Source organism: Lycium barbarum, chromosome 5 (assembly GCF_019175385.1).
Source record: "Lycium barbarum isolate Lr01 chromosome 5, ASM1917538v2, whole genome shotgun sequence".
Lineage (NCBI taxonomy): Eukaryota > Viridiplantae > Streptophyta > Magnoliopsida > Solanales > Solanaceae > Lycium > Lycium barbarum.
Window position 1 is genome coordinate 36,347,134 of NC_083341.1, and position 26,826 is coordinate 36,373,959.

Genomic DNA, 26,826 nt, shown 5'->3' on the forward strand with positions numbered 1-26,826 from the left:
ACTTGATTTGGGCTTAAAATTTGATGTTGGAAGTTGGGGGGGAATTTTCCAGAAGTTTGGAGGAGGTTTGGGGTGTTTTGGATGAAGAAAGAGGGGGTAAGCCCCTTATATAATGTTCCAGAGTCTGCCTGGACCGACTCAAAAATTGCTCAGCGCGACCGCGCTGCCTTATGGCACGTTCATGTTGAGTTACCGGGTTCTCCCCTGCGCGTTTGCGCCACCTTCTGGCGCGTTCGCACAAGGTTAACTCCCTGCTTTGACAGCCCATCTTAAAATGCTCATAACGCTTGATTCTGATGTCGGATTGATGCGCGGTTTGTTGTGTTAGAGACTAGACTTCCCGAACTTCATTTTAGGCTTAACTCCTAATATACTAAAAGATTTTCTTTCTCCAAGTTAGACCAAAATTATCGTACCAAATCTTACCCAACTTCTCTCCAGAGTTCTGAAAACTCAATCTCCTTGATTCACTTGTTCTCTAACCCTTCCATGACCTATTACATGAGCTTAAACCCTCATAATCATAAGATGAGCGCATATGATCTCATATCTCCTCGACAATAACTCTAGTCTCCACAATTGGACAACTAACACCTAGCGAATCTCAACGTACAAAAACCACAAGGTGTAACAGGACAAAAATTAAAGACCAGCGCCTTTGAAGGCCAATCGTGCAAATTACCCAATCACCAAAATTTGTTGGGCCCATTTAGGCTTAAGCCTAGTAAAGGAACACAAAGGGAGAAGGGCAATTTGCAGGATTGCCCTTCGCTGGGGTGGTGTTTGATTTCTACCCCTCAAATCAGTGGTCTTTAAGTTTTTCCCTTCGCTACAAGTCTCTTGGTTCTAAATTCGAACCCCCGCTCAATCAAATTAAAAAAATTTCGTAAGGCATTAGTTGGGATTCGCAGGGCATAAGTTGGACAATTGGGTTTCAAACTCTGTCTTAAGGTAAAAAATAATAATATTTTGCTAGAATTTTGCAAACCTCTAACTTAAGGCCTAACTTTGGGCAAAAGTTAGGCCTTAAGACAGAGGTTTACCTTAAGGCCTAATTTTGGGTAAACTTCTGCCTCCAACTTATGGTCCAACTTCTGCCTTAAGGCAAGCCTTGCGATTCCCAACTTTTGCCCTGCAATTCCCAACTTATAGCTTCCGAATTTTTTTTGACTGAATCTGAATTCGAATCCAGGACTTGTGAGTGTTAAGCGAATAACAAATATTAAAGACGATCACTTTTTTGAGGGACAAAAATTAAAGACCACCCAAAAGAGGTCCATCCGCGCAAAAAGATGAAGGGAGAGAAAAAATCTGGTACTACGTCATCCCTCTGGTTTTAGACATTTCTAGTACCGTCTATTATCACTACGAGTAGTGAACTTAAGCTTGAAGATGAGGAACAGCCAATAAACCAAAACAGAAACCCTTTTATTTTGCAAGATTAGCATGGCCTTACGAATGCCAGGACAGTTGTTGCTCAAGCCTCCCAATTGTCTGCTACCTGTAGGAAGAGTTAGTGTGATAGTTAGAACAAGAAAAGCTAATAATTCATTGTTTTCAAACTTGTGTTTTTATGGAGTGAACCCCAGGTTGTGCATAAGGGCCTGCAATGATGGAGGGGGTGAAATTTATGTTAACCCTCAGCATTCTTCTTCACCTGCTGTAAGCCTCTCTACTTACTATTTCTCCAACTGGCTTGCTTCCACTTTTTGCTTCTTTTAGATAAACCAACTGTAGCAACAAACACAACATAGTTCAAGTTTGCTTTGTTGGTTAAAGAATCCATTACTTTGTGATTCAAAAATCTTGATATTTCCCTTTTTTTTTCCTTTTCACATGGTGAATTATAAGAAATGAATGGCCTAATATTTCTCTATTGGCAGCAACTGATTGTATTAGTAAGTATGTTATCTCCGAATTAGGCCTGTTCAATATAAATGGTCTTTGTGATTGACTGCCCAATGGTAATATGGAAAACTAGATTATTACTGTTTATGCTCTTTGTGGTTGACTATCGAATTGTAATATGGAAAACTAGATTATTACTGTTTATGCTCTTTGTGGTTGACTGCCGAATTGGAATATGGAAAACTAAATTGTAATATGGAAAACAAGATGTAGTCATTCTTGCATGCTACTCTGCTGGATTTGATTTACTTACATTCAGTAGTTTGGTTGCAGGCATGCTCTTATCATGCTATAATGTTTCAAACTCATTGGTGTTTCTTATGTAAATCATATTCGTTTCGTATACTCCACTTAGAGATAATGAAATGCTCCTATTTCTGTTGGTTCTTTTGCTAAAGGTGTACATGATTATGATCTTCCTTGTTCATTTCCAGGATGTTGATATGTTAAAGGATAGCTCTGGTGATGGTTACATTGCGTTGTTTGTTCGGATGCTTGGCTTGGACCATGACCCTCTGGATAGAGAAGAGGCAGTAATTGCTCTCTGGAAGTATTCGCTTGGAGGGAAGCAGTGTGTTGATATGATAATGCAGTTTCGAGGTTCTGTTAATCTGACTGTGAACCTTTTAAGGTCTGAGTCCGATGCTGCTTGCGAAGCAGCTGCTGGTCTTTTGAGGATGATATCCTCAGTCAATATTTATAGAGATCTTGTTGCAGATAGTGGTGCAATAGAAGAGATAAACGGCCTCCTCAGACGTTCTTCCCTCTCCCCAAATGTGGAAAATCTACCTCATTCTTTCTACTGTCGTCATCTTCTTTTGACACAAGCATTGAGGCAAAAGCTTGAATTTATTTCTGCAGGTGATCGAGCAGAGCTTATGTACGTTATGGAATTTATCTGTGGATGAGAAACTCAGAAACAAAATTGCCAAGTCTGATCTCCTGCCTTTACTAATAAAGTTCCTGGAGGATGAAGAAGTGAGAGTGAAGGAGGCAGCTGGAGGGGTTTTGGCAAATTTGGCATTGACTGCTTCTAATCACAAGAATATGATTGAAGCAGGTGTCATTCCAAAAATGGTGAGGCCAGATGATTCGTGCAATTTTTTTTTTTTTTTTGCAAAGATATCTATTGATCTTGAATATATTTATGAGTTTCAGAACTGCAGAAATTTTATATCAAATCAATCAACTACCCCTCAATCCCACACTAGCTGGGATCAGCTCTACAAAATCCTTTGAATCCATGCTGCTCTATTCATGTCCATTTTGACCCACTGGAAAAAACAGAGACAAAGAATTTGGTTTTTAATGCAAGTTAGCCGATCTCTATATCTCATAGTTATCTCTATACGCACATTCGAGACTTCTGTATTGTTATGCTCTTAACTAAGTCTACATTTTTTGGAGAGATTTTAAGTCTTCTGAGACAACTTTTCTAAATGTAATTTTAGGTTTACATCGTCTCCTTATACCACCTTCAACTTACGTTCTGACATCATAGTGACTCATTATATCAGAAGAATTTGACAGCCATTTCAGAAGTTTCTAAATAAGATAAAGCAGATTAAGAGTTCCATAAAGCAAAAAAGAACTCCGTCACTGCTGGAAGCTTTAAATTGCTACCTGGGAGCGTATTGCTGAGATGCATTCCAGTAGTGAGAAAATCAAAGGTAGTTCTAGGCATGAGCCAATTGATTCCTAAAATACAAAAGAACATGTGCCATAGATTTGTTGTTATCTTACAATGGATGAACAGATGATCAATACTCTCTCCATCCATACCACAGAAAAAACATCTTGAGCAAATCTGGAGACCTCTTCTTTGTAGATTATCTTGTGTTAGGCATGCTTTCTTGGCTACCAGCTGGACAAAACAGGACACCTTAGAGACGGGGGGTGGGGGTAGGTGGATTTAGTCTTCCAATGAGTTTCCAGGGTCAGACCACAGTTAGTAGGCACTTTTGACCGTGAAGGTGTCCTTGCTACTAAGAGTCCACTTAAGCTTGTCTGATGAGTGTGAGGTACCAACAAAAGTGTTTAGAGTTTGCAGAAAAGCTACGACTTTGTCAATCTCCTTGTCATTGAGAGCTCTTCTGAAAATTAAGTTCAAGCCTTGTTGAGTCCATACTTGATTGACAATTAACTTCTTTTTGTGAACTGATGGAATAGAGGTCAGGATACAAGTCTTTTAATGCGTTATGGCCAATCCAGAGGCCTTCCCTTTGGGAGGTCTTTTCTCCATTATCCACCAAAATGCTAGTATGGTTCCTGAAGCTTGGCCATAAATTCTTGATTTTTCTCCAGTGATTATGCACCATATAAGAAGGCGAGGAAAGAGGCGAAGTTAGCAATTACGGCGGCTAAGACTGCAACGTTTTGCCGCTTGTACGGAGAACTTGGGGAAAAAGGCAGGGAAAAAAAGCTGTACAGGCTAGCCAAGGTGAGGGAGAGGAAGACCCGTGACTTGGATCTAGTAAAGTGTATCAAATATGAGGAAGGCAGGGTATTTATGGAAGATGCTCATATTAGATGAAGATGGAAGACGTACATCTGTAAAATCTTGAACGAAGAGGGGGACAGGAACATCGTTATGGGTGAATTGGAGCACTCCAAGAGTTGTGATTTTGGGTATTGTAGGCGTGTTAATGGTGAGGGGGTGGAGGGGTTATGCGTAAGATGAGCAAGGGAAGAGTGACCGGGCCAGACAAAATCCCGGTGGAGTTTTGGAAGAACGCGGGCTGGGCAGTGCAGGCGTGGAGTGGCTGATTCTGTTGTTTAATGTCATTTTTAGGACGTCGAAGATGCCTGAAGAATGGAGGTGGAGTACGATGATTCCATTGTACAAGAACAAAGGGGTATCCAAAATTGCAATAACTATAGGGGTATTAAGCTGTTGAGCCATGCGATGAAAGTGTGGGAGAGAGTGGTGGAAGGGAAGATGAGGAGAAAGGTGTCGATTTCGGAGAACCAATTCAGATTCATGCCAGAGCGATCAACCACTGAAGCCATTTTCCTTGTGAGGAGGTTGATGGAGCAATATAGAGAGAGGAACAGGGATCTGCATATGGTGTTTGTTGACCTAGAGAAGGCATACGACAAAGTCTCGAGGGAGGTTCTATGAAGATGTTTGGAAGCTAGAGGTGTCCCTGTAGCTTACATTAGAGTGATTAAGGACATGTATGATGGAGCCAAGACCCGGGTAAGGACAGTGGGAGGTGACTCAGAACCTTTTCCAGTCATGATGGGTCTGCACCAGGGATCCGCGCTTAGCCCGTTTCTATTTGTTTTGGTGATGGACGCCTTGGCATGTCACATTCAAGGGGAGGTACTATAGTGCATTTTATTTGCAGATGACATAGTTCTGATTGATGAGGCACGAAGCTAGAGGTGTGGAGACAGACACGGGAGTCTAAAGGTTTCAAGTTGAGTAGGACTAAGACAGAATACTTGGAGTGCAAGTTCAGTAGCGTGACTCAGAAGCAAACGAGGACGTGAGGCTCGATATCCAAGTCATCTCCAAGAGAGAAAGTTTCAAGTACCTAGGGTAAGTCATCCAAGGCAATGGGAATATTGACGAAGATGTCACACATCGTATTGGAGCGGGATGGATGAAATTGAGGCTTTCTTCCGGCATTTTGTGTGATAAGACGGTACCGTCAAGACTGAAGGGAAAGTTTTAGAGAGTGGGGGTTAGACCAACAATGTTGTATTGGGCGGAGTGTTGGCCTATTAAGAAAGCTCATGTCCAGAAGATGAAGGTAGCAAAAATGAGGATACTGAGGTGGATGTGTGGGCATACTAGGTGAGATAAGATTAGAAATGAAGTGATTCGGGATAAGGTAGGAGTAGCCTCCGTGGAGGACAAGATGCGGGAAGGGAGGTTGAGATGGTTCGAACACGTGCGGAAGAGATCCATAGTTGCTCCAGTGATGAGGTGCGAGAGGCTGACCGTGGTTGGGCTGAGAAGAGGGAGAGGTAGGCCTAAGAAGTCTTGGGGAGAGGTGATTAGGCAGGGTATGACGCAACTTCAGCTTGCCGAGGACATGACCCTTGATAGAAGGGTGTGGACTGTGGAGATCAAGCATCAGGGTAGAGGGTTAGTAGGTTGCGCACGAATTACTTTCCCGTACTAGGAGTAGTAGTATCTTTATTTTGTCTGCTTATTGTTCGATCCCTAGTACTATCTGATTGTTTCTTTCACTCTGTTATCTTATTATTTTGTTGTTATTACTGCTTATTATTACTGATGCTTTTTCATCTCTCCTTTCTGCTCTTCTTGAGCCAAGGGTCTATCGGAAACAACCTCTCTACCTGTCACAAGGTAGAGATAAAATCTGCATACACTATACCCTTCCAAGATCCCACCTGATAGGAGTTTACTGGGTTGTTGTTGTTGTATCTTCTCCATAAAGCCGAGTCTTCAGTGTTGATCCTCCAATTTCTAAAGCAGGCCTTGATTATGAAGCTTAAGATTTTTAATACCTAGGCCCCATACGTTTTTCTAAGAGTCGCAGTGTCCCAATTAACCAAGTTATAACTTTGCTTTTCTTTGTTGCCTTGCCAAAGGAAATCCTTCCTTGCCTTGTCGATTCTATCCTCCACACATCCAAGAACATATTACCCTTTTTTTGATAAGAACACCCTTATTTTCCATGTAACATTAAGAGCTTGTTTGGAAAGCCACAAGGGATTGGAATTTGTGTAATTGAGCGTAATTACATAGTTTGGCATGTTTGTTTGGCCAGATAATTACCAAGTTAGAGTGGAATTGGGTGTAATTAGGAGAGTGTAATTACACTCCTCAAATTCTCAAGAAGGGGTTAAGAATTGGGTGTAATCGCACCATGTAATTACATGGCAACTTTTCAATTTCTTTCTTTTTTGTTTTATTTTAATTTCTTTTCTTTTAATTTTTTTTCTATTATTTTAATTTCTTTTCTTTTAATTTTTTTTTTTTTTTGCATTGTTTTTTTTTCATTTTCTTTCTTCTCATTTTTCAACTTTTACTTCTTGTGATTCCATGTAACTCGTATTTTTTTAATTTCTTATTTAGTTCCCCCCCTCCCTTTTTTTTTTTTTTTTGCGTTATTATAGTTCTTGAAACTACACTTCCTACTAGTAGAAAAAATGAGTCATTAACAAACTTGGCATATAACGAATAATGTCCTTAAAGTATAATTCGTTGTTGAATGAGATCACAGACTTATGTTTTCCTTTTCTTTTGAATTATATTTACTTTTTTTTGACTTAAGTTATGTTGGAACTTATTTTCTGTATGATGTTATTTGACATGGGAGTATTATGTTATAAATAATAAATTAGATTTTGAATTCGTCACATTTTCGGTTTCAATTTATTTGTTTTAGTAGCATTGACTTGTTATTTCACATTGCAAGCCGCTCATTTTTCAATTAAAATTGGTAGATTATTTTTTTTGTCAAACATTTGCATAATGCTATGGCATTATTATAGTTATAAATATTAATTTTCTTACAAACATGCGTCCAAGATATACTTACAAAACATATGTTTTTAGTTTTTATAATTAATTAAATTAAAATATTACTCCCTCTGTTTCAATTTATGTGAACCTTTTACTATTTGGGGAGTGTACGAGGTACTTCTTTGACCACGTTTTTCTTATATTTTTTCTAAATTATTTGAATTATAAATTATCATCACTTATAACACTTTTTATGTAGTTTCTAATTATATAAATTTATTTTTACAAACTTGAAAAATCTATGTCAAAACTCACGGTTAAAGTTATAAAGTCTGACCCTTGTACTCCGAAAAGGTTCACATAAATTGAAATGGAGGGAGTATTAATATGAAAAATATATATCGATTATATTTTACAATATTAGTTACAAATATATGATTACTAATTAATGTCTTGGTCTTGGTCACTACCCAGTGTAATCCCACAATAGTGGGGCCTGGGGAGGGTAAGATGTACGCAGCCTTACCCCTACCTGGGTAGGGAGGCTGTTTCCGATTGACCCTCGGCAACCCTCCTCCTTTATCCGGGCTTGGGACCGGCAATGTGAGCGAGCTCACACAGGCGGAGTTTTCAAGATTACTAATTAATGTATTTTCAAGAAAAAATATGTATCTTAAATATCTAATTTTAATTTAATGTTATTTATAAAGGCACATATTTGTCAATTTAACTTTTAATTTTTTATAATTATTTTTTATTTTCAAAATTTAATCAAACTGTGTAATTACACATGTGCAACCAAAAGTACGCTTGTAATTACACATTATGACAAACAAACAGGCCGTCGTAATTACTCTACTGTGTAATTACTAGGCTGTGTAATTACTACCCCAGTAATTACACCAATTCCAATTACCAGGTGGCTTTCCAAATAGACCCTAAGAAAAAGAGATCTAGAATATAAGTAGTTGGTTCTTGAACAAGGATATGGAGGGAAAGAACTTAATAGATACAAAAAAGGACTAAAATAAAATTTTGTTGGTTCTTGAACAAGGATAGGGTGGGAAAGAACCTAATAGAACCAAATAGATACAGAGTAGGATTGGAAAAGAAACAGAGGTCGTGGTGCATGATGTACATGCTAATGCTGCAAACCATGTAAATGATCAGACGAGTTGACAATGTAATTAACTAACAACACATTCATGAAGAGATTTTTATACCAGTTGGTTTAAGCAAGAATGTCTAAAGCTTCACTAGCCTCATCTGTTGCTTATAACTTATATTATAAGTGATTTGCTAGGTCAAGACATTGTTAATTTGTTGAATCATTTGTAAGTTTACTACAATGTCCTCCAGAAAAAAGTTATTTTTTTTTCTTCTAATTATAGTCTGTGTCACATTTTGGGCAGGATTTTTTAATCCATCTTTTGGTGCTTAGTGTCTTTGGTGCTGCAAGTCTGAAGCTTACAAATTTCATTGCCTTGGCCTATGCAGGCAATGCTCTTGAAAACTGAGGTGGAGGGATCTCAGGTCATTAAAAAGGAAGCGAGAAATGCGTTGCTGGAACTTGCTAAAGATGAGTACAACAAGATTCTCATCATGGAGGAAGGTCTTCTCCTGGTCCCTTTAGTTGGTGCAGCTGCTTACAAGTCCTTCAGACCAGCTCTGTATTCGTGGCCTTCTTTGCCTGATGGTACCAAAATTGAACAGAACCCAAAACCTTCAAGATATGGTGCCTCTGAATTACTTCTTGGATTAAATATTGAGGATAATAATGCGAACATTGAGGAAGAAAAGATGAAGGCAATGGTAGGACGCACTCGACAGCAATTTCTTGCACGTATTGGGGCAATAGAAACTGAAGAAGAGAATAAATCCCGTGGTGAACTCTCTTCAAATCCAAGGTTTACTCTTTTGCCGTGGATGGATGGCATGGCTCGCTTGGTTTTGATTCTTGGACTTGAAGATGAGTCAGCAATTGCTAGAGCTGCAGATGCCATTGCAGATGTGTCTATTAACGAACATATGCGGGTTTCTTTTAAAGAAGCAGGTGCTATAAACCCTCTTGTTCGGCTAATTAACCATCCCAGTGACACTGTTAAATTAGCTGTTATTCGAGCTCTAGAGAGACTGTCTATCAGGTAGTTATCAAATTAACTCTTAACATGTTATCCTCTTCCATGTAGTTATTGAGACACATGACTTATCTGGTTAAGCCTTTATGTGATTATGGCTCTCTGGTAAAGGTTCATTGCTTTACTTTATGCAGTGATCTGTGAAGGTTCTCTCCTTTTTGTAATATTGATGTTAAGGGCATAATCATCTGATAAGTGCACTTTAGAAATGGTGATTTCTTCCTCCATTATGTGCTTACCTTGAAACGTAAATAATTCATGGCTCTGGTAATGGACTGAGTTCTTAAAAGCATCTTGCTGTAAAGCAACTTGTTCAATCCTTGTGATTCTGTTTGGTTTGCTGTTATTTGGCGAAACTTGACATGTAATTCTTGTATTCCATGTAGTTATGAGACATTAGTGACTTGTTGCAGCTTAGTGTTCAACTTTTGTGACTCCCTGCAATGTTTTAAAACCTTCTGGTAGCAGAAAAAAGCTCTTTTCATTCTTTGGACTTTAGTGTTGTTAGAATAGGAATAGGAATAGGATTTGTATATAGTATCCTACACGAAAAAGGATTAGGAAGTAGTGTCTATAAATAGGGCTCAATATAATAATGTAAATATATAATTCAACAATAATATTTTCTCCCATATTTTCTCACATGGTATCAGAGCCATAATAGAATATTATCACTGGAACAATTTTTCCGACATGAACAGTACGCGTGAACAGTGTTTCCGGCAGTTCAACACTATTTTTCCGGCGATACAGCACCGTGTTCCAATCTGTTTCTCTTCGGTTGAGGTCTTCCAGGTCTTCTGAGCACTTTATATTAGTTGCAAAAGATTCCGATCGCCGGAATTAGGGTTCCGGCTAAGTTACTCGGACTCTCCTAAAATGTCATCGGGTGCGTGTCGGATCCCTCAAAAATAGTGTATTTTTGGAGGATCCGACACGGGTACGACAACACTTTCGAAGAGTCCGAGTAACTTAGGGTTCCGGTGACTGCTGCACTATTTCCGGCAGATCTTGTCACGACCCAAAATCCCAAGTCATGATGGCACTAATCCCGTACTAGTAAGCCAACACAACCATAAAAGGAAATCTAAGTGTGGAAATAAAGCATACAAGTCATTTCATAAGTCTTAATAAATCTCAAAAAAAATACTAAGTAGTTATTACAATTAAACCCCCAAAATCAGATGTCACCATAATACAAGGACCAAAGAGTAATAAGAGTCTAATACATCATAAGCTGTCTGAAAATAAGAAGGACAGTGAAATAAAGATAAGGAGAAATCCAAAGCCATCCAGAAGCCATGGAGCTCACCCCGAATCTCAACGAGCAGCTCTAACCGGGAATCTGATAGTCACGGCCTCCACTAGTGCTAGTGATCGAGTCTGCACACAAAGAAAGGTGCAGCAAGTGTAGCGTGGGTGCAATAAACAATGTGTACTCAACATGCATCGTTGACCGACCCTTTCCAAAATGGAGACGAGGGTTGGTCTTCGACATCACAACCACACTTGTCCGCGATTAGTCCAAACACAAGAAAACATAATAACAACTAAACCCAAGTAACAAACAGATTTTCAAGATAAGGCCAACAAATACCAACAATAACAACAATGTAGAAAATGGATGAATGATATGCAATGCAATGCAAGACCTTTGTTTCCACTTCCCGATATACACACGTTTGAATATTAACGAATCGTGACCCATAGGGGGCTCATGAGGCCCATATATCACCGCTCCTAAAAATCATTGGATCACGAACCGCTTCGGTAGCAACCTTGGATCACGGTTTTCACATATCATATCTCAAGTATCTGTCACTTAACCGACCAGACCCATATGTCAACGGAACGTGCTAAAAGCATCATCGCTCGTCCAGAACAAGATCCCATCAGACTCACAATCATATCCTCAAATCGTATGCATGAATACATATAACGTATGAATATGGCATACATCAAGTCAAGAACAAGCATGTAAGCATAGAATCCATCCTCATGTTTACAATATCATAAAGGCTTCACCTTTTTACTTTAACGAGGATATATGAGTGATATGCATACAAACAGACAAGACAGGCAATAACAATAAGAGACATAAAGTACAGGCATCGAACCCCAATCACAGATCCAAAGGATTGTACTATTCTATCAGCTAGTGCCCAAAGCATGGCATTCAGACCAACTATACAATTAAAATTGCACAAATACCCATAACATGATGACCCAGTATCCGATACTAGTACTCGTCACCTCACGAGTATCGGAACCCCCTTAATTCGCCCCAATTCCCTCTTATTAGGTTCATTTTAGCCAACACACACATTCAAGAAAGAGTTCAAGGTCTCAACATGCCTGGTAAGCCGAATCTCGAGTCACGACGCCCCTTGCCACTCCGAGAAGTCTCCAAACGAACAAAGTCTAGTCAAATACGGAATGTACATTAGAACACGAGTCCAACAACATTCATATTGCTACATAATCCAAAACCCCCAAAATAAGCCCTAAAATTAGGATTCCGAACCTAAAAGGGCAAAACAGTAAATTGAGCCTAAAATCACGATCCTTATACTTCATATAACTCATATACCAAAAATCATCCATAAACAATTACGAATTCATGCTCAATTGATCAATTCCCAATTCTCAATTTGGGTTCCCAAAACCCTTCCATAAACCTCTTAATTTCAACATTCTAAACATGGTTTAAGGATCTAACTCATTGCAATAACCTTAAAATAGAGTTAGGATACTTACCGAATAGTTGTTTCTTGATTTGCCTTCAATTCTCCTCCAATATTGCTATCAAATTTAGGGAATTTCGAATGGGTTTCTAATGGAAGAACATACTAAAAATCACATTCTTTCGGCGATTTGCGCACCTGCACATTTAAGTTAGCACCGGCGGACACTCCATCGCTGCGGCGAGACCCACTAAAATATCTCATTCTCGCCGCTGCGGACAACCTTCGCGGCTGCAGGCTCGCTACGACGGGAACACCTTCGCTGCTGCGGACCAAGGCTAGATCCACAGGATCTCGCTCCTGCGAGCCTCCACTCGCTGGAGCGTATCCGCAGGGGCGGGACCACTTGCACGCTTGCGGATACACCAGAACCAACAAAAAATTGGTTTTTGACTCTCTTCACCCGAAATCCCGAGACTCTCCTTGAACCTTCCCGACACAAATCAAATATGCAGACATATGTAAAAATGCGCTACGAACTCTTCCGCGCACTCGGAATTCCCAACAGAGGTCTTGTTGACCAAGTCAACCCCGAACGGGCGAAAAACAACTTTCCAATCAAATGACCAAAATGCCCCCAAGACCCTCGAGAACTAAACCAAACACTGAAACAGCCTATATTTGACATTCCAAAGCTAATGGGATCGCGAAATTCCCAAAAGGACACAAATACCCCCGATGATGCTTAAAGCCAACCCAACTCATAAGAATTCTTTAACGTAGCAAATTTCCAGCTTAAGAGATTTTAAACTACCCTGGGAATTGTGCCAATCACGCCCATTACACAACAGTCCAAAACAAGCAAAGGGGCGGGTTCACAAGGGCAAAATGGGAAAAAACGAGAAAGTAACCAAAACGATCTAACGGGTCGTTACAGATCTGCATTTTTTTTATGACAAGGGAACCCGCAGCCGCTACCCTTTGGGTGCGCACAGGGTAAATCACGCTCTTGTGTAATAGCCCGTAAACAACACAAGAGAGATAACCTGCACTAGGCAAGCCATGTGTGACGAGCTCGATCCAGAAGACAAATCCCCTGTTGTCGTACGTAGGGGGTTTCAAACCTGAGACCTCCATTATGGAAGCCTCATGCTCAACCAACTGAACCACCCTTGCGGGTGTTACAAATCTGCATTTTTCCGGCCACTATTTTGATTTTTTTTCCCAGCCTGGTGTGTCAGCAATTCCGCACCTACCCCAGCAGTTATTTCTGACTTCCGATCACTTTTAGATTTTCGGCAAAAATTTTTGGCGACTGATTTCTTGCGGCTTATAGATCTCTATTTTCTTAGCATCACCAGCTAAGTTTTGTCCCTGTTTTGTGTCTTTCTTGAAGTTTTGAGCCATGACTCTCGGATATGATATTTTTGGCTCTAAAAATACGGGAATCGAAACTTCAAGCCCTATGATTACTTCCGAACTGTTAATGGGAAGTTTAAACTATTTAGCTTGGGCTTCCTCGGTTGAGTTCAAACTTAAAGAAACAGGAATCAGATTTGTCTACTTACTTGGGACAGGTACGGGCAGTCTTGGAGGAATTTGAGCAGTTGATGCCAGTCACTATGAACGTTGAAATACAACAGGAGCAAAAACACATTGTTTCTAGTTCTTACACTTACTGGACTTCCGATTGACCTTGATTCGATGCGTGATTAGATTTTGGCTAGTCTTACGGTTCCTACAATTGATGAACTATTTTCTCGTTTGCTTCGTCTTGGTGCACCTCCTAATCACATAGTGGTTTGATCACCAACCGTTGACTCCCCTATTCTCGCATCTCAAACCATAGAGAATCGAACATCTCAGTCTATGGAAAATCGACGAGGAGGTCGCTTTGGAAAATCTCGAACTAAGTGTAGTTATTATCATAAATTTGGACACACTCGCGACGTATGTCGTGCTCTATATGGTCCACTACCCAATGATGTTCAGTGTAGTTGTTGTCATAAGTTTGGACACACCCGTGACGTATGTCGTGCTCTGCATGGTCAACCACCCAACAATGCTCATGTTGCTCAGACTGACACTACGGGAAATCCGAGGCTTTTATATGAAGTTGAATATAATGAGTACCTTTAGTATCGAGCAAGTAAGCAGACATCTCCACCAGTAGCCACAAATTCTTAGCCTAATACTTTTTGTTGCTGGTAATTCCTTCGCTTGTGTTTCATAGGCTAGTATCCCTCCATCGTGGGTCGTTGACTCGGGCGCTTCTGATCATATTTTTGGTAACAAATCACTTTTGTCAAATATTATTTATTCACAGTCTCTTCCTCCGGTTACTTTAGCCAATGGGATCCAAAAAAAATCAAAAGGGGTTGGACAAGCTAATCCCTTATCTTTTGTCACTCTAAACTCTGTTCTTTATATCCCTGGTTGTCCTTGTAATCTTGAAACTCTGTTCTTTATGTCCCTGGTTGTCCTTTTAATCTTGCACCTGTCAGTCGTTTGACACGTGCCCTAAATTGTGCCATAATATTTCTTGATGATTCTTTTGTTATGCAGGACCGCCGTATGGGATAGGTGATTGGTGCAGCATATGAATCACAAGGCCTCTACTATCTAACACTTACCTCTCCTAATTCCTCCACAGCATGCTCCGTTACAGATCCTTCAGACTTAATCCATAAATGATTGGGACATTTGAGTCTGTTCAAGCTACAAAAGATGGTGCCTAGTTTGTCTAGTCTGTCCAAATTAGATTGTGAGTCGTGTTAACTTAGGAAACACACTCGCACTACATTTCCACGTAGTGCTGAGAGTTATGCAGAGTCTGTTTTTTCAATAGTTCATTATGATATTTGGGGTCCTAGTAGAGTCGGTTCACCTTTAAGATTTCGTTATTTTGTTAGTTTCATTGATGATTTTTCCAGATGTACTTGGCTCTTCTTAATGAAAGATCGTTCTGAGTTATTCTCTATATTCAAGAGTTTTTGTGCTGAAGTATAAAATCAATTTGGTGTTTCTATTCGTACTTTTCATAGTGATAATGCCTTAAAATACAAAATCCTCCCAGTTTCAGCAGTTTATGACTCACAAAGGAATTATTCATCAAACATCTTGTCCCTACACCCCTTAGCAGAATGGGGTAGCAGAAAGGAAGAATATGCATCTCATTGAGACTGCTCGCACTCTTCTCATTGAATCCCATGTTCCGCTGCATTTTTGGGGCGATGCAGTCCTCACGTCTTGCCATTTAATTAATCGAATGCCATCATCTTCTATTCAGAATCAGATTCCATATTCCATAGTATATCCTCAGTCATCTCTATACTCTCTTCCTCATGTTTTTGGGAGCACATGGTTTGGGCATAACCTAGCTCCCGGGACAGATAAATTAGCTCCTCGCTCTCTTAAATGTGTCTTTCTTAGTTATTCTCGGGTTCAAAAGGGGTATCGTTGCTTCTCACTTGATCTCCGTCGATATTTTATGTCTGCAATGTCACATTTTTTGAGTCTCAACCTTACTTTAGGTCTCTTTCTGATCATTCTGATATCTCTGAGGTCTCACCTATACCTCAGGTTTTACCTACACCGACCTTTGAGGAATCTACATTTACTTATACATCTCCAGTCACAGTGCCACCACCGCTTTTGACTTATCATCGACGATCATGTCCAGCATCAGACCCAACATCAGGTCCAGATGATTCATGTCATGCGTCGGACCCTGCACCTAATGCGGACTTGTCCCCTCCTGATCAGCCGATTGCACTTCGAAAGGTCAGTGCACTTGTAATTTCTAACCCACATTATACCCTTTTAAGTTATCATCGTCTATCATCATCCCATTATGCCTTTGTATTATCATTGTCCTCCGTCCTTATTCTTAAGTTTGCAGGTGAAGCCCTTTCTCATCCCGGATGGCGACGCGCTATGATTGACGAGATGTCTGCTTTACACACGAGTGGTACTTGGGAGCTTGTTCCTCTTCCTTCAGGGAAATCTACTATTGGTTGTCGTCGGGTTTATGCTGTCAAAGTTGGTCCGGATGGCCAAGTTGATCGGCTTAAGGCTCGCCTTGTTGCGAAGGGGTATACACAGATATTCGGGCTTGATTACATTGATACTTTCTCTCCCGTGGCTAAAATAGCATCTTTTTGTCTTTTTCTATCCATGGCTGGTGTCCGCCATTGGCCTCTTTATCAGTTGGACATTAAGAATGCTTTTCTCCATGGTGATCTTGAGGAGGAAGTTTATATGGAGCAACCATCTGGTTTGTTGCTCAGGGGGTGTCTAATCTGGTGGGTCGATTGCATTGGTCACTTTATGGTCTAAAACAGTCTCCTTGAGCCTTTGGTAGATTCAGCACAGTAGTTTAGGAGTTTGGCGTGACTCGCAGTGAAGCAGATCATTTTGTGTTTTATCGACATTCTGCTCCAAATTTGAGTATTTATTTGGTGGTTTATGTTGAGATATCGTTATAACTGGCAGTGATCAAGATGGTATCACTAATTTAAAGCAACATCTCTTTCAGCATTTCCAGACTAAAGATCTTGGTAGACTGAAGTATTTTCTAGGTATTGAGGTTGCCCAATCCATGTTAGGTATTGTTATTAAGCGACGCAAGTATGCCTTAGACATTTTGAGGAGACAGGAATGATAGGATATAGACCCATTGACACTCCTATGGATTCGAATGCTAAACTCCTGCCAGGACAGGGGGAGCCACTCAGTGATCCCGGAAGATGTAGGCGGCTGGTTGGTAAGTTGAATTATTTCACAATGACTAGACCTGACATTTCGTTTCGTGTGAGTGTTGTAAGTCAAGTTTATGGATTCTCCCTGTGATAATCATTGGGATGCAGTTGTCCGCATTCTGCGATATATTAAGTCAGCTCCAAGTAAAGGACTGCTTTTCAAAGATCGAGGCGATGAGCAGATCGTTGGATATACAGATGCTGATTATGCAGGATCACCCTCTGATAGACGTTCTACATCCGGATATTGTGTGTTAATAGGAGGTAATTTGGTATCCTGGAAGAGTAAGAAACCGAGTGTCGTTGCTCGATTTAGTGCTGAATCAGAATATCGAGCAATGGCTGTTGCAACTTGTGAGCTAGTTTGGATTAAGCAGTTGCTCGGAGAACTAAAATTTGGAGAAATCAGTCAAGTGAAACTTGTGTGTGATAATAAAGCGGCCCTTGATATCGCATCAAATCCGGTATTTCATGGGAGGATTAAGCATATTGAGATTGACTGTCACTTTGTCAGGGAAAAGATACTCTCCGGAGCTATTGTTACTAAATTTGTGAAGTCGAGTGATCAGCTTGCAAATATTTTCACCAAGTCAATCAATTGTCATCGTATTGATACATCTGTAACAAGCTCGGTACATATGACTTGTATGCACCAGCTTGAGGGGGAGTGTTAGAATAGGAATAGGATTTGTATATAGTATCTACATGGAAAAGGATTAGAATGTAGTGTCTATAAATAGGGCTCAATGTAATAATGTAGATACATAATTCAATAATAATATTTTCTCCCATATTTTCTCACAAGTATACTATGGAAAAGGATTAGAATGTAGTGTCTATAAATAGGGCTCAATGTAATAATGTAGATACATAATTCAATAATAATATTTTCTCCCATATTTTCTCACAAGTGTTAAGGGCATCGTGATCTAGTCTCTGCATTTTGGAGAGGGCAAATTCATCTACCATAATGTGAATTCTTTTGAGTGAATACGGCTCTTGCCGCTTTGGTATTAAGCCGAACTCTTAAAAAATGTATTTGTTAAATCTATGTTGGAAAGATTAGTTAACATTATGATGCTGATGCCCAGACTTCAACTACCTCTATCAGATAGTACATTTTCAGCTTCTCACTAGTTTCATACTCTCATACTCTCATTCTTGCAGTTTAATGCAATTTTTCCATGTTGTGTGTGATTGTTCACACTATAACTTCTAAGAGTTTGGAATAAATTCTTATTATAAACTTTGGTTCCTGTTTTGTACTCTCCTATGTTTAAAATTAAGTTGATCTAATCTGGTTCAAAATGCACCTCTGGCTAATTTATATTGTTTCATGTCTTTATGGATGAAGTAATGACGTTTGCCAAAGGATGGAAGCAGAAAATGCTTTGTACTCATTGATTTCCTTGCTCAGTAACTCAGAGATCTCTAAGAGCTTGACAAGAATGGTATTGCAATTTGTTTTGTTTTCCACTAAAATGTTGATCAGTCAGATTCTCATTCCACAGAGGTAAAACGATATTGTTTCCTATGCAGATATTGGACGTTCTTACTCGGATCCTAGATCCGAGCAAAGAAATGAAATCAAAGGTCTGTAACAATGGCTCGTTAGTTTTAAGAGGAAATCAAACTCTTTCCACAACTTCTCTGAGTGACTCTTTTCTTTCTGGGTTATTCAGTTTTATGATGGACCAGTTAATGGGTCAATGAAGGCATGGAGTGCAGCAAGAAATGCAGGGTTGATGGGAAATGAAAACGCGAAAGTTGCATCAACTACCAGGTTTCATGTTTGTTTCCACATTCTACCCCCCTCCCTTTGTATCTATGCGTTTCACCATGACCTTGAATTGCTTAGTTCATGAATACCTGTTCCAATGATATCAGTTCTGCAGTGTTTTTGATGAGACTACAGTATATTCAGAAGATTTAGGTCTTAATGATAAGAGCAATCACTTGCTACATTTACAGGCTCTTGATTTCAGATATCTGATGCTGAAGAGTGGGATGGGAGGAGTGATGAGGCTGATTAAGATGGGCAGGAAGGGAGAGTAAACATTTAGGAACTGGGAGAGTTCACAGGACAACCCATTAGGCTTGGTGAGAGGGTGGTAACAGCGCTTCTGATTCCCCCAGTACTCTCTGTATCTGTAGCCTATTACTTAAAGTGGATTGGATTTTTTTCACCATCAAGGATGTGGATCACTTTATGTACCCGTCCTATACTTGAGAACTGAAACTTTTCCTAGTGGAATCCGCATATCTAAGGTCACCAAGATGTAATTTGCTAGAATATCAAGTGAGTCTAGATTCATATACGTCTAGACAATGTACAAGAGGTGCTCCTTCCCTCTGGATCAAAAAGAGTGTCTACTTAGCCTTTTTCTCTTAAGTCAAAAAGAGTGTCCACTTATCAAATCAAGAAATAATTAACCTTATCTTTTCAGATTTGTCCTTATTAAGTGTTATGTTTGCCCTTATTAAGTGTTATGTGACCAAATCCCAATACCTATTTAATTAGGGGCAGTTTAGTCAAATTATTTATTTTTATCTAGGAGTTGGTATTTTCTTAAGGGGTGTGCAAATGGCTAAGTGGACACTCTTTTTGATCCGGAGGGAGTATCTAAAATATAATAGGTAACCAGTCTCCAAGCTAGTAAGGTAGGTAATATTCTATTATTCAATACAGAGTAGCTAAGGTATCGTATAGAATCTTCTGTAAGATTTTCCTTGTTCAAGTATAATGAATATTGACGTGTATTCACTTATTATTCTAATAATAGGCTTCCTCAAAATCCAAGTGGAAACATAAAAAGTTGACGCATAAATCCCTTTAGAATAGTGTGGAATCACCGAGAGAAAAGCTGTGCTAGGATTCTTTCCCCTAGATTATCGCTGGTGCATAGCGAAAGTAGAAAGTGCTTCTTGTACTACGCACAGAGAGGAATCTATTCTCTGTCACCATGAAGAGATAGTGTTGTAAATCTCCAAAACTTTATCAGTTTAACTTGAATTGGCAGAACAATGACAAGAAATTCAAAGATTAGAAGAGGGGGCTAGTCGTGTAAAAAATAGCAATGCCTCTCGCCTAAGAGATGAAATCCTAGAGAGACAAGTTCCGCTTGAACAGTCGTCCAGAGATTGGGGAACGGTTGCCAGAAAGAGGAGCAAAGCCGGGCACCAATAGGAAGAATAGAAGAAGAAAACATTGACCTGACGGGCAGCACATATCGGCCGGTAGCATTAGTCGGGAGCGGAAGCTATTTGAGTCTCTACCAAGATCATAGATGCTCTGGTACCATGTATAATAGAGAAAAACCTTTCTTACAAGAGGTGCTCCGTATATAAGTCTTAGGCTGTGTTTAATATGGTAGTGAATTAATCTTGATGCTAATGATGTATGTATACAACAACAACAACAACCCAGTGAAATCCCACATCGTAGGGTCTGGGGAGGGTAGAGTGTACGCAGACCTGACTCCTACCAAGGTAGGACGGCTGTTTCCGAAAGACCCCCGGCTCAATAAAAGCATAAAAAGAAGTCAGATAAGGTTAGATAAGGTTAAGAGATTCGGATAAGATATTTAAAGCGATATGGAAATGAAATAATGCAAGCGACACAGGTAATACAGGATAATCAAAGCACAGAAAATAACCGATAATAGCAGAAATCGGAGCAGATGACACAGGATAACCAAAGCACAGGAAATAACAGATAATAACAGATAATAGCAGAAATTGGAGCACAAGAAATTATATTGCAATAATGCGACTACTAATAAGAACGGATAACGAGACTATCTACTAGCCTTCTACCCTAATTTGGGTCCTCCAAACCCTCCTATCTAAGGTCATGTCCTCGGTAAGCTGTAATTGCGCCATGTCGTGTCTAATTACCTCTCCCCAATACTTCTTCGGCCTACCCCTACCTCGTCTGAAACCATCCATGGCCAACCTCTCACACCTCCGCACTGGGGCATCTGTATCTCTCCTCTTCACATGCCCAAACCATCTCAATCTCGTAATGATGTATGTATATTCTATAATTTTTTTTTTTGAGTAATGTTAAATTCTATAATTAAAAAGAGTATCCTAAGGTATCTTATACAATTTTTTGTATGTTTGTTTCTTTTTCAAGTATAATAAATCTGGACGTGTATGAATTTAGACACGTATGCACTTGATATTCTAACCTAGCTTAGTTTAAATGGATCTCCAGTAATGCTCATTGCTTTTGGTAATCTAAATTAAGAATTTTAGATTTTCCTAACGCGAGCACATAGAATTAGATAACAAGGTTACTTACCCACATTTGACAGTTGTGTGATTATCAAATCGTTTACAAGGCTACATTCTCTACTATCGCCAACTTGGGCTTGAGTTTTAGGGTAGGTGAGGATGAAACTGTTAAGTTGGCTGGGCACTAGTTGGAACTTGCATCATTGTAGTTCGAGTTGATGTTGATTTGTGTTTCGCAACATATGAGGGTGATGGCCGTCATGTCTATGTCCATTATTAATTAGGATTTCAGAGGTTATGACTAAAATGATGTTTTAAATATATGCTCTTAGGTCCAAAGACTCATTCCTTCATCATCCTTCTATATTTTAACAAGATATATGGTAAAGGGCATATCTAGGCAAGCTTTGGTTCCTTCTCAATTTATACTGAAAGTATTCTTCCAAATGATCTTGTTGACATGGTAAATAGAGGTGGATCCCGAATTTGGAGGTTCCGGGTGCCACTGTGCTATAAATGTAGACGTATCGCAATTTACACAGGCCAATTAATAGAGTAATTAAACGTTTGATCGGTTTTATCAATTTTGGATTGCGGATTGGGTTATTTGTCTTTTCGGTTTACGTAGAAAAATATTATATAGAAAAAATTACACTCATATAGGTACATCAACTCAAGCATAATTGCTACTATAACATAATTACTCCCTCCGTCCCATAATAAGTGTCACCTTAGCCAAAAACACGCATATTAAGAAACCAATAATGAAGTGTGAAGTTTACCAAATTACCGTTTTCCTCTTGACGATTAGAGCATGCACAAGCAGTCCATCTTTTGACATCGGGAATCCAACAATCATCATTTAGAGTACTACTACTTCTTTTGCCTCTTACTAATCCTATCTTCCATAGGCCAAAACTTTCATTTTCAAGTGAAACCCAAAATTTGACATTGTGAATCCAACTTTTGACCTATGGAATTACGGCTGATATAAGAACTTTAACATGCCAAATTTCAACTTAAAATATTGGAGCCAAAGTTCCATTCTGGTTTTACAAAATTTGAATTTTGTGTTCATCATTTAGCTTCCCACCAAAAATGTCTTCAACTTTACCTTGACTTTTAAACTCTCTCTCCATTTTACAATTTGAGGAAATTTCATTCAAGATTTTACTAGAGTAGAAGAGACTAGTATTTATAGGTTGAAATAAATGTAATAGAATAATGAAAAAAGAAATTCCACATAATGTGAACAATTGTTGGGTTCCAAAAACTGAAAAGGAGTACAACAGTGATAGTTCCAACACGTTCACTTTAGTAGGAGTAAATGTTTCTTGAATAAAGAAACTCCCATTTTTTATCTAAGGGCAAAGTTGGAAAAAACTAGTCAATTTGTACATTAATTTCCTAAGGTGACACTTATTATGGGACAAATATTTTTAGCTAAGGTGACACTTATTATGGGACGGAGGGAGTATTATTTTTAATTCGCGTGAACCAAGACTAAGCATACCCTTTTCTTTTGCATTTTGTTAAACCATTTAAATAAATAAAATAACTAGTAAAATTAAAGATAAGAAACAATGACGGAAGAGAGCAGCAGGGAAAAAGTTATTAAAATTTGACTAAGAGAGATGAGAAGATTCGGGAGAAGAGAAAGAGTTTTTATGGGAAAAGAGAAAGAGTTTTTATGGAAGAAGAAAACTATTTATTGTCTTGCTAAGATTGTATGCTTAAAAAAAAGGGAGAGAAATGGGAGAAGATAAATAAAAACTTGTTCATTTGTTAAATAAATTACCATATTCATGTGATAAAGAAAAAAGGAAGAAAAAGAAGTATAGCCGCAGGGGTTCGAACCTGTGCCCCTGCGGTGGAAAATCAGGCGCCTAACCATTGGCACCATAGCCTTCATTGTTATTCCGGGTGGCACTATGATCTTTTATAATATATCTTACACATATATACATACATATACATAGTTTCAACTGAGGCGTGGGGTTGGCGTGGCACTCCCACGCCACTACATAGATCTGCCCCTGCATATAATTTATGTATTGTAAGTTGAATAATAACAGCATTTGTTCATCTTGCAATTATCTTTACTTCATAAAGGGAGATTTTTTTTAATCTCTTGCAAATGAGCAATTTAGTCATTCTGCAGCACTTTCGAGATATTTGAAATGCAGGACTGTATTCGGTGCTTCACTAGTTGGTGTTACAGCAGATATAAGATAAATGTATTTACTATTTCATGCTTGGAATCAGACTTGCGTTTCACTTTTTGCAGTTGGGAAACTGCCAATGTGGGGGATCTCTTAGATTCTACTGTTCTATCTCGCCTAGTTGATATCATGAGGACATCATCCCCGGATTTGCAGAGGAAAGCTGCTTCTATCCTTGAGTTTGCTGCAGTTATTGAGCCATGCACGGAAAAGATCCTGTCCATTGACCTAGAAGCTGGTCTAGATGCTGTTTTCCAGCTGAAAGCTTTAAATGGTATGAGAGGCTACTCGCCCTAATCCTCATCAAGACCAAGTCTTTCAGAAAGTGTGGCTTTTTTCTCATTTTTTCCTTTTAGTAGGTCACTTGGTCCCTCTTTGAAGTATGTAGTAGTTTGGCACTGCTTCTGTTCAATATAAGATGGTAATCTAGAAGTCTTAGGAATTCTGGAGAATACCATCTCAAAGAAGGAAACCGTGTTCTTCTGTTAGATTTTAAGTAGATCAATGTGTAAATTTCAAAAGTAGTGCCTCACTACCAAAGTAGGAGGTTAGGACATTCTTTTCTGGCATATAGGCCTCAAATTGTGCCCCAACTTCCGGTTAATAGTTTTTTCAGTTCACCTAAGACATTTACAGGTTAGATCTTGGATTCAGTTGTGATCCACAACATTTTACCTTCCATATACACTAAATTATTGTCATTCACTTACCAATTCCTAAATTAATGAAGTTATCTCTCTCTCCCTCTCTTTCTCTCTTTTGGTTCTAGGTACAATTCCAATTTCCACCTTCCAGTTTTTTCACTTGTCCTATTGTCCATGCTTTAAATTCCCTGAATATGCTCAGCAAGTTCACCAATATTAATGTTCATGTTTCTCTTGTGTGAGTGTGAGAGGAGAAATTGAGAGGGAACATTGTTTGATTATTCCCTCAAGTTATTAGGGTTAAGTAATAGGGTTTATATATTCTAAGAAGGAAGACATCCAAACTTGTGGCAGTGTCTCCCGAGAACATCTTTTCTCCTACGAAATGATAATTAATGTCCATGTGTTTGGTCCTTTCATGAAACACTGAATTTAGTGCAATTTAACCAATCTCACAAATGTTAGTTCTTTCTTTTATTGTTTGATCCATATGAGTTCACACATAAGTATTGTCATAGCTCAATATTCAGTTTCTGCACCTGATCTTGCAATTGCATTTTGTTTCTTACTGTTGGAGTGGTTAAAGGGTACATGGCTCCTTAGATGGTCTTGGACAATCCTCTCCTCATGAGCCAGCTTTTGGGGTTGAGTTAGGTTCATTTCTTTAACATGGTATCAGAGTGAAGCCCACCCAATTCTTTGTTTATGATGTTTGGCCCCGTCTTATATTGTCTAGGCTCCAGATGTCCAGTCCCGGGCGTGCGGGGAGGGGGGATGTTGGAGTCCCACATCGGTGGGTTAAAGGGTACATGGTTTTCTTATATGGTCTTGGGCAATCCTCTCCTCATGAGTTGAGTCCACATTCAAGGGTCAAAGAGTTCTAGAAAACGTTCTTGATGGGAAAAAAATGTGAACGAGGGATCCCACTGAATTGGATTGGATCCATGAATCAAGGGTCAAGCAGTGTGTACAACGGCAAGCCATTCAGCATTTTCAAATTGCAACAAATTGATCCAAACTGATGTGTACTATATTTACAAGATTCTAACAGTGAGAAAATGTCTAACCTCCCAAAACTGCTAAGCATGTACCAAGTTTTTGATAATAATGGTGCGCCTTTTGTATTCATTGCTTTAATGTTCTGTAGAATATTTCTCTTCTGTTCTGTGGAAATGCTCAATCTTAACCACCACAGGTAAATTTTTGTAACTGAGTAAACCTGTAGACTTACAGATGACTCGAAAATTCTTACATATGTTACCAGTTCACTCTTTTCCTCAGGTTCTCGCTGAAACTAGAAGATAAACTCGCTAGTCAGTGATCTACATTATAAGACGTGACATTTGTGGGCCAGGGTGTTCCATTCTAGGGCTGCAGAAACTTACATGAGTCTCGAGTGTTTTCTTTAGGTTTGTATAGCATAGACAGCATTCTGGAGTATAGTTCAAGTAGTTTCTACTAATGATTATGCAAATTTTGACACGTGAACAATTTAATAGCACTTTGTTGGGAGGGGATCCCATCTTTTGTTATTTGGCTAAAGGAAGAAAACTTGAAGCATGGTGGATGACATGATGAAATTTAGTTATTTGTTCTTTGTTTACTTTGGTGGTGTGGAGATCTTATGCTAAAATATTAGTCTATCAAAACTTGAGGATATTTACATTATATTCTGTTGGTTCCTATTGTTGGACATAACTAACTGGAGTCAACTATGATATTGTAGACACAGAATCTGAAATAGATATGCAGAAGCCAGAACTACATGCCCTTGAGGTAGAAGAGGCAGGTCATGCGATATCTTCAGCATCCCGATTATTTACAAGACTGCTGGACTTTGAGCAATTTTGTCATAAAGTAAATGCACCTCATTTCACAAAGTTGCTGCGGAAGGTTCTCAAATCCGATATCCCTCTTTACCACAAAGACTGGGTTGCTGCCTGTCTTGTGAAGCTCAGCTATCTCTCTTGTCCAAATTTTGACTATGATAATCCGATCAACTTAGAGGTAACTCTTTACGAGACGATCCCAAGGCTGATAGAACAGATCAGGACCTCGGTGTATTCACCTGAAGTACAAGAGGCTTCTGTTGTAGAACTCAACAGAATAATCTCTGAAGAGGTGGTGAATTACACTAGAGCGGTAGCTGCAGAGGGAGGGATATTTCCATTGGTGAAGCTGCTTGAAAATGGCAGCGAGCGAGCTGTTGAAGCAGCTCTGGCAATACTGTATAATTTGAGTATGGACAGTGAGAATCATGCTGCAATTATAGCTGCAAGAGCTGTGCCAATTTTGAGAAGACTTGTACTAGCTCAAAGGTCACATTGGATGCGAGCTCTGAGATTGCTTAGGACATTACCTACATGACCAATTCAGCTAAATCCTTTCTGACAGTTGTAAAATAAAAATATTGAGCTCATCTTGTCAGTCGTTTAGTAACCCTTCTTTATACGAAATCCTGTATTTGGTCTTCAAGGTAATTTCTTCTGTGAATTGAGCCAATAACAAGTAACTAGTGCTATATTTCTAATAAAAAGAGAGAGATGTGGCATCATTGACTCTTTAAGTTTTGGGTTATTCGTGCGTGTTGGGTGGCCTACTTCGTCCAGTGGACTATAATTTTCTTTCGAACTGCACAACTAGATAAACTTAGTTCTTATGGGTGTTTGCTTTGATATTGTAAGAATTGCTGTTAGTTCTTAATTTAATGAGTAACAATGACTACAAAAGAATGTAGTAAGAATTAAGTTAATAATTATAACAAGCACCTCAATTTCATCTTTAGCCA

The 26,826-nt window shown here is 39.1% G+C and overlaps 1 protein-coding gene across 2 annotated transcripts; it reads left to right on the plus strand.

The window, feature by feature from the left end:
- Window positions 1-1,270: 1,270 nt before the first annotated feature.
- LOC132640812 (uncharacterized) lies at window positions 1,271-26,615 on the plus strand. Of its 2 annotated transcripts, none has more exons than XM_060357582.1 (9): window positions 1,271-1,662; window positions 2,343-2,684; window positions 2,770-2,985; window positions 8,849-9,495; window positions 18,288-18,384; window positions 18,473-18,526; window positions 18,616-18,716; window positions 23,460-23,668; window positions 24,775-25,718. In XM_060357582.1, exons 1-9 carry the CDS (start codon window positions 1,447-1,449, stop codon window positions 24,891-24,893), a joined length of 2,001 nt encoding a protein of 666 aa, XP_060213565.1. In that variant the 5' UTR covers window positions 1,271-1,446; the 3' UTR covers window positions 24,894-25,718. The 2 variants fall into 2 exon arrangements, with proteins under 2 accessions (XP_060213565.1, XP_060213564.1); XM_060357581.1 differs by lacking the exon at window positions 24,775-25,718 and adding an exon at window positions 25,765-26,615 and having other exon boundaries at window positions 1,272-1,662.
- Window positions 26,616-26,826: the final 211 nt, after the last annotated feature.